Source organism: Gavialis gangeticus, unplaced genomic scaffold (genome assembly GCF_001723915.1).
Source record: "Gavialis gangeticus isolate Ggan-Ray unplaced genomic scaffold, GavGan_comp1, whole genome shotgun sequence".
Taxonomy (NCBI): domain Eukaryota; kingdom Metazoa; phylum Chordata; order Crocodylia; family Gavialidae; genus Gavialis; species Gavialis gangeticus.
The window spans coordinates 794,475-806,425 of NW_017728960.1; the positions used below are offsets into that span (position 1 = coordinate 794,475).

At 52.6% G+C, this 11,951-nt stretch overlaps 1 protein-coding gene across 2 annotated transcripts in view; it reads left to right on the forward strand.

The window, feature by feature from the left end:
- Positions 1–1,939: 1,939 nt before the first annotated feature.
- Positions 1,940–11,951, forward strand: part of HFE2 (hemochromatosis type 2 (juvenile)) — an 18,017-nt gene continuing 8,005 nt past the window's right edge. The window contains exons 1-2 of one of the 2 annotated variants that reach the window (XM_019517389.1): positions 1,940–2,160; positions 11,594–11,756. In XM_019517389.1, the coding sequence (XP_019372934.1) occupies positions 11,663–11,756 (94 nt within the window). In that variant the 5' untranslated portion in view covers positions 1,940–2,160; positions 11,594–11,662. Of the gene's footprint in view, positions 2,161–9,148; positions 9,219–11,593; positions 11,757–11,951 lie in introns of those variants that run through there. The other variant, XM_019517303.1, reaches the window with a different exon arrangement.

Here is an 11,951-nt window from a genome sequence, read left to right on the forward strand (position 1 = left end):
CAACGTGGAGACACCAGGCATCCCATGCTCTGCCTGCAGAGGTGCAGCTGGTCCAAGCAGCACCCCCTGGGACCGTGTCTGACCTAGGGGTCCGGGTGCTGGGGGGTCTTGCCAAGCTTCTGGCTCCACTTTTTGAGTGCTGCTGCCACCTCGTGGGGGTGCGCACGCATGGCACGCGGCTACTGGCTTCCCCAACCCAGGTGGCAGACTCCTGGCTTCTCCAGGTGGAAGGTCCCGGCAGGTCCCCCATGCACCCAGGTCCCATTGGGGGCGGGTTGCCCCACGTCCACCCGAGGACCCTGTGATATTCCAGCCTGTGGAGGGATGGCACCTTCCCTATTTCCAGCTGTGCTGCCCGCCGGGATGGGGGGAGAAAGCAGGGAGGAAAATTCCTAGCGAAGGCCTCAGCGTGGGAAGGGGGATGGTTCCAGCTGTGGCTGAGCCAGGGAGTGTGAAGAGCCCCCAAATTGTCCCCCCTGCAACAGGAGTCCATGGGTGTGGCTTTCCAACCATTGCCAACAGCTGGGCCCAGTGCAGGGCATGGCCCTTTTGTGTGCTTGGCATGTTGTAAAAAGCCACAGGAAGGGGGGCAATTTATGCCCCCTTTGCACGATTGCAATGGTGCCCTCTGGACAGGCCCCAGAGCGCCAGGCATTCCCGGCTCCGGGGGTCAGGCTGCTCCGAACAGAGGGGCCAGATGATTTCCAGGCCTGCCAAGACCCCTCTCTAGCTTGGGGGCCAGTCCCCTCAGTGCAGTTGCAGGATGTGACCCTGCTTTCCAGCTGCATCGCAGCTCCCAGCTCTCCCACCGGGGCGGTGTACGACAGCCCAAGCTGTTTGGCTCCCCTACAACTGTTTCAGGCTTTATTTAGCCATTTCCACTCCCTTGACTTGCATTTCCCCCCACCCCTGCCTCCCACCCTGGGTTATGTTTTAAACACATGGAACAGCCCAGCCCAAGCACAGGAACAGTTGCTCGCCCCGGAGCAGGTGCTTCTGTCTGTTGATTTATCTGTACTCTGGCCTTTCGGGAGCTTTCGTGTGAAAATCTGCCCCTCACCCTCATGTAGAAGCGGGTTGTGGGTGGGGAGCAATTGGACAGCTGGATTAACAGCTTCCCGCATCTGCTGTCCCCAGGGATGCAGCGCAGAGAATTTCAGCTTGCCCCAGATCTGGAGTGGAAATGCAAAGGGGAGTCTGGGTCTCTTGTGTCTACACTCCTAACACCCTCTTTTCCACTCCAGATGGGTGCCTGGGCTGGGAGGATTGAAGGAAGGCGGAGGAGGCAGTGAGACGCAGAGGTGTCCTGATGTTCTCCAGAACTTCCCGTTGCAGAACTGGGATGGGGGAGCCCGCAGCTTCCTGAACCACTGACGCCATCCCCTGAAGCCCCTGCAGCTTCTGATGTAGAAGAGAAAGCACCCCAGCTTCTCCAAGGGGGTTTGTGCACTCTAGAGGTACCCGGAGCTGCCCTCCATGTCCACCCAGGTGGACCCTCCAAGAAGCAAGACAAGACACAGGTCACTGGGCACAAGACCTGTTGTGGCAACATATATCTTGATCCTTCCTGTGCCAAAACCAGCGCTGGGAGTTGTTGAAACCCGGATTCTGCCCAAGCCCTTCCCGGTTTGGCTGCTTTTCGTAGATCCACTGAGTTGGTTTAAAGACTGATCATCCTCTCGGCTGCAGAAACTCAGCCCCGGGGCATGAAGAGCCCCAAATCCATCGCCCTAAGAAGATAGCAAGGAGCGGTCCAGTGCAGTCAGGTGTGAGCAGGGCTGTCAGATCCTGACGAGGTCTCGCCAACATCACCTGGGGGGTCTCTAAGTCTTCAGACAAGAAAGCGGGTGTAAACCAGAACGTCCTCGGCCCTCTGGAGTCTCCAGCCTCCCCCCCTGGAATCCTGCTTTAGGGATCAAAAATACTGCTGGCTATTTTTAAAGTGGTAACTTAGAGCTTCTGTTGGGCTCCCAGGGACGGATCAGGTTGTCGTAAAGTTCAGCTGTTTTCGGCTCGCACCAAAGCCAGTCCCCCGGCGTTAGCAGACTCGGTTCCCTTTTTTTTTTCTCCTGTCTCCTTCCACCAATGCTTCTAGCTGGCAGGTGAGACTGGGAAGTCGGGACCAGAGCGGCACAAATGGCAGGGCTGAGGTTCACCAAGGTAAGCATGAGCACTGGCTCCTTTGGGCTTTCTCTTCAGAGGGCGAGCAGTTGGGGTTTGCTATGCCAGCTTTCCTCCAGCCTCTGCTAGTGCATCACAGTCTGGAGCTGCCACTGCAGGTCCCCTTGCTGCTGTTCCACCCGGCTCTGGGAGCTTTGCCTCTGTCCTTGGACTGCATCAATCCTGGCTTCCCCATCAGTCCTGACTATCCCAGTCCTAGCACCCTGCATGGCTCAGCCCATGGACTTCCATCCCCATGTCCACTGCTCCGGTCCTCATCCTCTCTTGAGCATCTTCTTGCAGGATGGTGGAGGGTTTCCTAGGGGAATGAGCAAGGCAGGCCGAGCCTGTCTGCACAGAGATTTAGATCAAATCGCTTTAGTTGAATTAGGGCTGGTGTAATTGCCGGGGAGGTTGGACAAACTGCCTGGGAGGGTGTGGACAGGGATGATCCTGTCTTGGGTGGGCGAGTCAGATGAGATGGACCTTGAAGCCCTACCTGTGTCCGTGCACAGTGTTGCACCAAATCAACTAAGCAGCCATAAAGCTGCACCTTTGGTAAAACCTGGACCGTGGTCAGTGTGGTCCAGGCCTGGCTGAATGCCCTGCATCATCCCCCAGGCACAATCTGGGGCTGAGACTCATGTACCAGTGCCTCAGAGGTGTCCTCATAGGATGAGTCATCACTAAACCAGAACCCTGGCATCTCATCTGCCTTTGGAGAGTTGCTGTTACCCCATCCACATCATGGCTCTGGCAAGAGAGGATTAATCAGCTGAGCTTTAATTAGAGCAGGACTCCTCCACTTGGGGTTTGGTACTAGTCTGGCATGGAGAAGGGAAGGGGATGTATCTGTTTGGGATCCAACCAAACCTCCAGGACTGTCTGGATCTTTTTCTCCCTCTTCCCTATCACCTCTTTTTTAAGGTCTCCCTCTGCCCTACTGGCCTGTGGCCGGGGTGACACAGCAGTGCTGGAGCTGTGGCATTTCTAGGCAGGGCCAGGAAGCAGAGATGATCCCAGGTCCTTTGAACCCAGACTCCGAATGGATCCAGAGGGGCGGGAGGTTGTGCCAGCACAGCTGTCTTCTCCGCTTCCTCCTCCTCCTTCCACACTGCAGCTCTGCTGTGTCCTGCCAACTCCAGCCTGCAAAATTCCCAGCCTCTGTGCGCTGAACGCATGCATCCCACCTGCCGCCCGGTTACATCTGCTGTGAGTCCCCTTGTTAAGGCTCCAGACGGCCTTGTGGGCCTGGCAGCACATTCCTGATTATGGGAGCTGGCAAATTCGCTCTGTGACCTGCGTGATGGCTCTGCATGACCCATGTGATGGCTGGGGGGGGGGGGACCTGCTGCAGAAGAGCAGTGGTTAAGAGGTTAAAGTCAGGGGTTCCTATAAGGGGGCCTGTTTGAAAGGACTGAATAGGTCCCTATCCAAACCTCTTTGTGGGGCCCGGATGGGACCTTCTGCTGCTCTGGGAAGAATTTCCAGCTGCCCCCACTCCTGCCCTCCCTGTAACTGATTCACACGTGGGGCATCCGTGCCCTGGCACAGCTGGCAGCTGGTTTCCAACAGATGGTGCCCATCCCCTGCAGCCCAAGCCCTGGCCGGGGTGGATTCTCATGGGAAAAAACAACCCCGAGGCCATGACACGATGCCCTTGGGACTCAGGAGAGGGGCAGATAGAGGGGGGAGGAGTGGGGAGCCTGATGGGAGCTGCAGAGAAGGCTCTTGCAGTTCACAAGGAAGGGTCAGGTCTTGATGCCACCCTAAAAAGCAGGAGCTGCAATTTTATTGAGTCTATGGTATCTGAGCCCCTTTTGGGTGAATTATGGTTTCCAGGGACTGAGTAACACTTGCTTCTGGGTAGAGGAATTAAAGCTATGTGGTCTCTCCCAGCACCTGCTTCTCTTTCCCTTGGAAGGCTCAGGTAAGGCATGAGGGGCTGGATGGACGGATTTATGGAAGGAAAGAAAGAAGGCAGGAAGGATGGATGGAAGGAGGGGGCTTAGTGCCAGGGATGCAGACCTTTCTTTGCATTTAGCAGTGGAAAAGTAACTCTGCTCTCCCAAGCTGATAGGAAAAGACACACTGCCAGCAGCAGTTTACTGCTTCTCTGAGGCCAAGCCAGACTCCAGCAATTCAAGGCATGCTCTTTGCAAAGCAAACCCCACTGCATGCTTTTGGCAGAGCTGCTTATCTCTTTCACAGGTGGACTTGTTAATTAATCCGTCTTGCTTGGGTTTAACGAGGGGGCCTGCAATCTGTCTGCTCTCCAAACAGGCTGGTTTTCAGGCAGGACTGGAGATTTGCATTGTCTGCAAAGGCAGGGGAACAGATAGGAGCTGGTGGTTTAGTCTTTTATGTTGTTACTTGTGAAAAATCATGAGATCTGCTTAGAATTTATGGATTTTTTTTTTAATCAAACCTTTTCCAAGAGACCTCTTTGCATTCTGGTTCGGGATTTTTTGAGGGGACTCGTTTTCAGCTGTGTTTTCCAGACAACTCTGGAAACCTGGTTTATGAAAGCTGAGATTTTCCCACCATCACCTTCTTGAGGGCAGGAGCTGGACTTGATAACCCACCTATGGGCTGGTGTGTGATCAGTTAGCAAGAGTTGCTGACACTGTTGAACCACTTTGAACGCTACAAGAGGAGGTTTGGGGGTATTTGGGGATGCATTATTTTATCTGTGAAAAGCCGTCCTTCTTAGAGTTAGAACATGACCATAGAGGTAAAAACTATCTAGGGGGAGGGTTGCCTCTTCTTCTTGGCCCAGGGAACTGCTGGAGGTCCCTTCCAGCCTTGCTTCTCAATGCTTCTCAAACATTAAGTACCAGCTACAGTCCAGAAGAGTGGATCTGATGGGCTAGATGCAGAAGAGTGGATCTGATGGGCTAAAGATCTGATTTGGGGATGTACTATTAAAACCTTGCCACCCTCTTGGAGAGCAAAAATGGTTTCAAAGCAATGGGTAAAGTCCAGAGTTTGAGCCCTGATACAATGTCAGGCATGAAACAACCATTTCTCCAGGGCTTGGTTGCATCTTGTTGCCCTGTGCTTGGGAGAAAGCTGCATTGGGAACAACCTCTCCACCTCTTCTCTCTGCTCGGAGTCGGGGTTGATCACAGTCTGAGGGGTTTGGACTGCTGCTTGTCATTTTGGTGTCTAAGTACCTTTCATGAGGGAGAGATTGGCAATGGCAAACTCTCTTCTGCGCTTAATGCAAGCTCTGGCTCTCCTCCCTTAAGGGAGACAGACCTTTATTAACAAGATGAGTCATTAATTGCAAGTGTTCATTTTGAAGCCCAGCAGGCTCTTGGCAACATCCAAAGCCCCTATGCTAAACTGCCTTTGGATTAGACCAGTGGTTTTTAATGTTTTTAGACTCAAGGCCACTCTTGTTAGACCCAAGACCCCCCCTCAGAAAATGCCAGTTCTTAGTTGTCCCTTCTTTTTTGACTACAGAAAAATATTTAATCAACTCTTCTGTTGTGAAGAACTTAGGAAGACCATAACTGCTCAAGATGCTTGAACACCACGACTCCCTGGTTGTAATCTCTGGGTTTGCCTTGTGAATCATGTTTGCACACCCAGCCATGCTAATATTATGTGGTGTCCCATAGCACCCTTGAAAGGATCGATCCCAAGGTGCCTTGTTGAGTATCGCTAGCTTAGACCCCTAAAGTACCCCCACCAGCCCCAGCAAAGTGCCGTCCACCATCATGCAGCTTGCTGTCTTTGTGACAGAGGCATGAAAGTGTCCCAGCTAAAAGCAGGACTCCATCGTGGCAGGTGCTGCAGGACTGCACCCATCAAAGGAGAAGCCCTTTTCCCTTTAGCACTTGCAGGCCTAATGGACCAGAGGGGATGGGTCAGGGGGAAAGGGACTTGCCCATGGTCACACAGCAAGGTAGTGGCAAATCCCCTGGTCCCCATCCAGTGCTATATCCACCAGACCTCGATGAGCAAGTTATAGGGTCTTTCCCCACTATGCACTGCCATGTAAATCCCCAGGAAAGTAGTTGCTTAGAGGCTTGACCACAGGGACTTAAGAGACCTGGGTTCTAGCCCTAGCTTTGTCTCTACTCTGCTGGGTGACTTGGCCTTCTCCATGCCTCAGTTTCTCTATCTATAAAATGGGGATAATGAACCTGACTTTGGCTTTGTAGCATTGCTGCCTTGTGAACCAGTCTGGAGCAGGGTGAGGAGTGTGTCTCTGTTTCTTGGTTAAACACTTTGTGGTAAGTGGGGGAAGCAGCACTTTGTTGGGGCGGGGGCAGCATGAAACGTGGCAGTTCGCCACCAGAAGCAGCCGTGGCCACTTGGTGGACCTTGACCTGGACCTGCCTGACCAGCAGCACCCCCTTGCAAGTCTCTGCAGTGCCTGGTAGCTCTGCACGGCCATAGTTCGGAGCAAGCTCTCCTGTCTGCTGCCCGGAGCTAGCTACTATTTCTGGGGCTCCTCTTTCCGCACCATGTGCTTGTTTTTCTTGGCTGGGTTTTCCTCAGTCTAAATTTAGTCGGATCTATTTCAGCGCCTGTCCCCTGCTCCCCGCGTCGCAGCTCCCAGCCACCCTGCAAGCCGGAGGGGGAAGGTCGCTGGAGAAGGTGGCCGCAAGGTGAGATGGAGGCTTGAGTCTCCTTGTGGGTGCCCTGCAAGGTCCGTGGAAGCAACATGGATCCTCTTGGTGTTGAAGATGTCGTCTTAGTCTGCCTCCAGGACTGGGCCTTTGGGTGAGCCCACCGAGGGGACTGGGCCTGGGGGTTGCAGGTGGATGGGACGCTTCGTTTGGAGGATAAGGAGGAGCTTGGCTGGATTTTTGTTGCCGAAGTTTGGCCGGTCTTGCGTATCCACCCGGAGGAGTGTCTGTCTGTGGTTGCTTGGAAGGTGGTATTCAGCCCTCTTCCTCTGCTTGTTAAACCCATGGTTGGTTGGGGAGAGGAGTCTCCAGGGGTGGGACAAGGTGTGGTGCTCTCATGGTAGGGGAAGGAAGTGAGGGCAGGTGACTTGTGCCTGGGCTCTCCTCAGCCCAGAGAGGAATCAGCTGGATGTCCAAAGCAGCCGAGCTGCTGACCATGGGTATTTCATGCAGGCAAGGAGCACGGGGTCTGTATGTGTCCACTTCCCTGGCCTCCAGCCCAGTCAGGGCTGTCCAGCTGTGGCATGAGATGGGCGCCAGTGTGATTACAGGATGGTTGTGTTTGTAACAAGAAGAGTCGAAACAATGAACTGTGCTGGAAACTACTGATCGGCTCTGGCCAGTGGAGATAGAAGAGGCCTGGAAGAGCAGACTGCAGGGCAGATCTGACTGCTGTGGACTTGCCTGTCTCCACACTCCTCTAGCCGCTGTCTGTGAAATCCAGGCATCTGTTCACCATCTTGCAGGTGCTGTGAAGCCGTGGAAGCCTTGTGTGATGGATGGGCAGGGAGAAGTGGGCTGAGAGTCCTGCTTCTTGCTGTGGTTTCTCATGGGCAGAGAGTGGCCTGGGCATGGTGTCCCTTATCCCCTCACACCTGCCTCAGGCAGAGTGCATCCTAGTTGAGGGACACAGGTGGCAGCTCCTGTTCACCATCTCCCCTTCCTCCTCCTCAGAATCATAGAGGAGGGCTGGAAGGGACCTGAGGAGGTCACATCTAGTCCAGCCCCCTGCTCAAAGCAGCACCATCCCAGCCAAGGCTTTGTCATCCCAGCCAGCCAAGGATGGAGACTTCACCATCTCTCTGGGTGACCTGTTCCAGTGCTTCACCACCCTCCTAGTGCAAAAGTATTTCCTAATATCCAACCTTAACTTCCCTTGTGGCAACTTGAGCCCATTGCTCCTTCTGTCATCTGCCCCCACTGAGAACAGTCCAGCTCCATCCTCTTTGGAGCCACCCTGCAGGGAGTTGAAGGCTGCTATTAAATCCCCCCTCGGTCTTCTCTTCTGCTGACTAAATCAGCATAGTTCCCTCAGCTTCTTCTCACAAGTCATGTGCCCCAGCCCCCAAACTATTTTCATTGCCCTCCGCTGGAGTCTCTCCAATGTGTCCACATCCTTTGTGCAGTGGGGGGCCCAAAACTGGACACAGGACTCCAGATGTGGCCTCACCAGTGCCAAATAGAGGGGAAGAATCACTGCCCTCGATCTGCTGGCAATGCTCCTACTCATGCAGCCCAGGATGCCGTTAACCTACCTAGCTCCCTCCCCAGGCCTTCCGGTTCATTTACATCTGGACGTGCCTGGAGCTTTATTGTTATAAATTAACCAGCTGTTTTCTGTGCAAGGCTGGCAGTGGGGACAGGACTGTACCCGGCTTCTCCATGAGGTTGCAGACTGCAAAGCGTGGAGGCGTGGCCTTGCTGAAGTCACACAGCTTTGGGCAGCTTGGACTTTGCCTATGATCATAATCAGCCTGCAAAAGGGAATCCGTTCACTCTGTGTGGCTTTTCTGCAGCTGTCAGCACAAGGAGACTTCATTGAGTATCTCACAGCATCTGATGAAGTGAGCCTGGTCATGCAAGCTTGCAGATCTCTGATTTAGCTTGGAAGATGAGCACCAATGAGTTAAATTTCCTAGACTTTCTGATGGTAAAGGAATATATTTATCCCCATTTCATGGATGGGGGAACTGAGGCCCAGGAGAGGTTCAATTGCTCCCTCTTGAAGCGTGCATGCTCTTTTGAAAGTGTCTTAGTGAAACACAATTTATTGGGCTCAATACAGGATAACAGTGAAATCTCTTCTTGGACTTGTACAGGGATTCAGACTGGTTGTCCCTGCTGCAAGAGCAATGGCCCCTCTTTAGTGGGAGCTTCTGGTGGGAGATGGGGGTGACTGTGAGAATTGGGGCTCATCTCATGGCCAGATCGTTTATTCATTGGCTATTTTTTGGTAGGGAGCAATGGGTTGATCATTAGCTTCCACTGGGAGCCCAAAGGTAGCTGGCAGATGCCCCTGTTTTGTTTATCGGCTTAGTCAAACAGCCCAAGAGTTCAAGCACCACTGTGACACAAGCTTGCAAATGATAGCTGTTGTTTCGCTGGAGGAGCAAGTGCCCACTCTGAACAACAGAGGTAGGAAGGGAGGAAACTTTCTCAGGGTTGCTAATGGAACATGGGCAGGAATTTCTGAAAGGCCAAAAAAATCACCCAACCAAGACGGGTGGCTCCTACGGAGCCCCACTGCTGGGGGACAGATGTGAGAGCAGAGCTGCTTCACAGAGAGGAGTCTCTATCTCTCTGCTGGGCTGGAAGGCATCCTGCCACGGCAATGCCAGCAATCTGTAAATCAAGGATGCAGATTGTGTGTGTGGGTCAGGGGGTGAAGCTCGAGTGCCAGGCTGTGCTGCACTCAGAGGTGTGACTGCTGTCAAGCCTCCGGTGTGGGTATCTGGAGCCCTTGCTGAAGTCCCAGGCACATTTCAGAGGAGAGGGGTGACATGTCTGTAGCTGGATTGGATTAGCCCTGGTTTCATGTGCCCAGCTGAGCTCCTAAAGCTAGCATAGGTGTATGCTATTAAGGTGCATGGGGCTTCACCCAGCAGCCTGTTCCTGACATCTGGGAGTAAGGCAGAGGGGAGGGTTGATTCTGTACCCACCTGTTTGCCAAATAACCTTTCACAGGGGTCTTTTCCAGCAGGCAGAGCCTATACACATAACCTATAAGAATCTGAAGCCCAAGGACAAGTGAAAACAGACTTCCTACAGCTGCCTCGTCACCCACAGCTCCCTTCCTTGAGGAACTGAGGGCTGCTAGGCTGTTCCTGCTCACATGCATCCAGGCCTTCAAGCCTTATGGAGCTCCAGAGCCCAGTCCAGTGAATGGGTAGAAGGCTATTGTGGGGGTAGCAGGTTTTAAGTGAAATCAGACTCAGCAAAGAGGACTGTCTGTTAGATCTGCTGCTGCTGGGTCCTTATCCATCATGACCCAACTGCAGGTTAGCACATAGCAACTGGCTTTTCATTTTCTCGGGAAGGCTGGTACTGGTCTGCAAAGAGAAAGCTGATGATACCCCTGGTGATTCTCTAAAGAAATTCACCCCTTAATTTTCACCAGTGTTTGGGAATGTGTGTTTCCACTGGCTTTGTCTGACCTATCACACATTTCTGCACCAAGGGGGCAGGGAGAAGCGCTGCAGTTTCTAGCCTGCTTATTTCTGTGAGTCATTCCAGCACAGAGGTCAGATACATGACATTTATATAACAGATGCCTGCCTATTGATTAATGGGTAATTAGCCATCCAAACAATTTACCCATTAGAAACCCATCACTTGAAATCAAATCTAGGCCTTTCTGCACGGTTGCTCGCAGAGAAGTTATGGATTGGGTGCCCACATTGCAGGGTGAGGGTCTTCGGGCTGCATTTTGCTTTGATGAGGATCCCTTCGAATTTATGTTTCTGTGTTTCGTTCCTGCTCTTTGTTTGCTGTTTTCCCCAGCTGGGATCACAGCTGAAGGCACTTAGCAACACATTCCTCTGTGCACCAGGAAACATGGCAGAGGCCTCTGTAGCATAAGGGATGGCTGCAAACAGCTGGTTGCTTTGGGAAGGGGTACAGCCAGGCTGGCTCTCTGGTTGAAATCAGCGGGTATACGTGACAGCTTGAATGGCTGCTATTCGGTAATGGAGCAGAGACTCTTTCCTATTAGCTGAATATTTGAGCTTAGCCCAAATAACTGCTGAGCCAAAACTATTACCCTCTGGTGTCTTGTTTTAGTGGCTTATGTGAAATGAGTTTGGCAGGTCTCAGTCAGCTTTCCGGTCTGCACTGAAATAGCCACTGTCTGCTCTAGTTGGTGTCTCTTAACGTTCATATAGGCCAAGGGCTGAAGGGGATACAGAGACTGAATTCCCTTCTCAGCTGTGGTCCTCCAGGTGAATTCATGTATATGGGTGAGGCAGCGTGAGGTGGGCCTTTGTACACACCGCGTTTTTTGCCCTTTCTTGGGCTGCAACCACGTGACTGTTTGCACAAGCGGGATTTCCGGACACTTTAAAAGTCCTTCTCTTCATCTTGCCCTGTAACACTCTACCAGCAATTCTCTTTGATTCCCATTTTGGCTCATTTTGCCACATTTCTATTTCATTATGTTGAAACTGAGTCCAAGGAATGACTGTGTCTTGCATTTTGATAGCAGAGTTTCCGGTGAAGACTCCCAGGGTACTTTGGGCTTTATGAACACAGACACGTCTGAGATGGGAATTCAGAAGCTGAGTACACAGACTGCTATAGTGAGGGGAGGCAGTTTAGACCATGAGAGACACCTGGCTGTGGACTGTAGGGGCACTTGTACATGATGTAGGACTGCTAATGTTTGCTCACAACAGACGGGGTATTAATAGCTTGCACATAAGTTTATTTGTCTAATAGGAAAGACAACTAGCCCACAAAGCCCTAGCCTCCAGTAGCTTATTGACCCCTGATTCCCATCTTTGCTTTACTTCTAGGTGAGCTGGTGAGAGGGGCAAGAAGAAACAGCAGGTGACTGCCCCGTCACTCATTCTGGATGGATTGGAATGGGGAAATTGGCCCGTAGCATGAGCCCATGGTACCTGGGAAGCAGCTGCTTCATCCTTAGGGCACTTTTCCTCCTCTTCTTCTGCCGACATGGTATGAAACAGAGAAGGCCAACCTGGCAAGGCCGTTGTGTGCCAGTGGCAGGGGTGGCAATAGGTATTCTAGCAACAAAACAAGTGCATGGGTATGGTTAGCTTGAGGGATGGGTGTCTACCTGTGCAGCTGAAGTGGGAGGGTTTAGGAGAGGTGGCATCTGGCCCTGGCCTCATTGCATTGGTGACAGAGCAA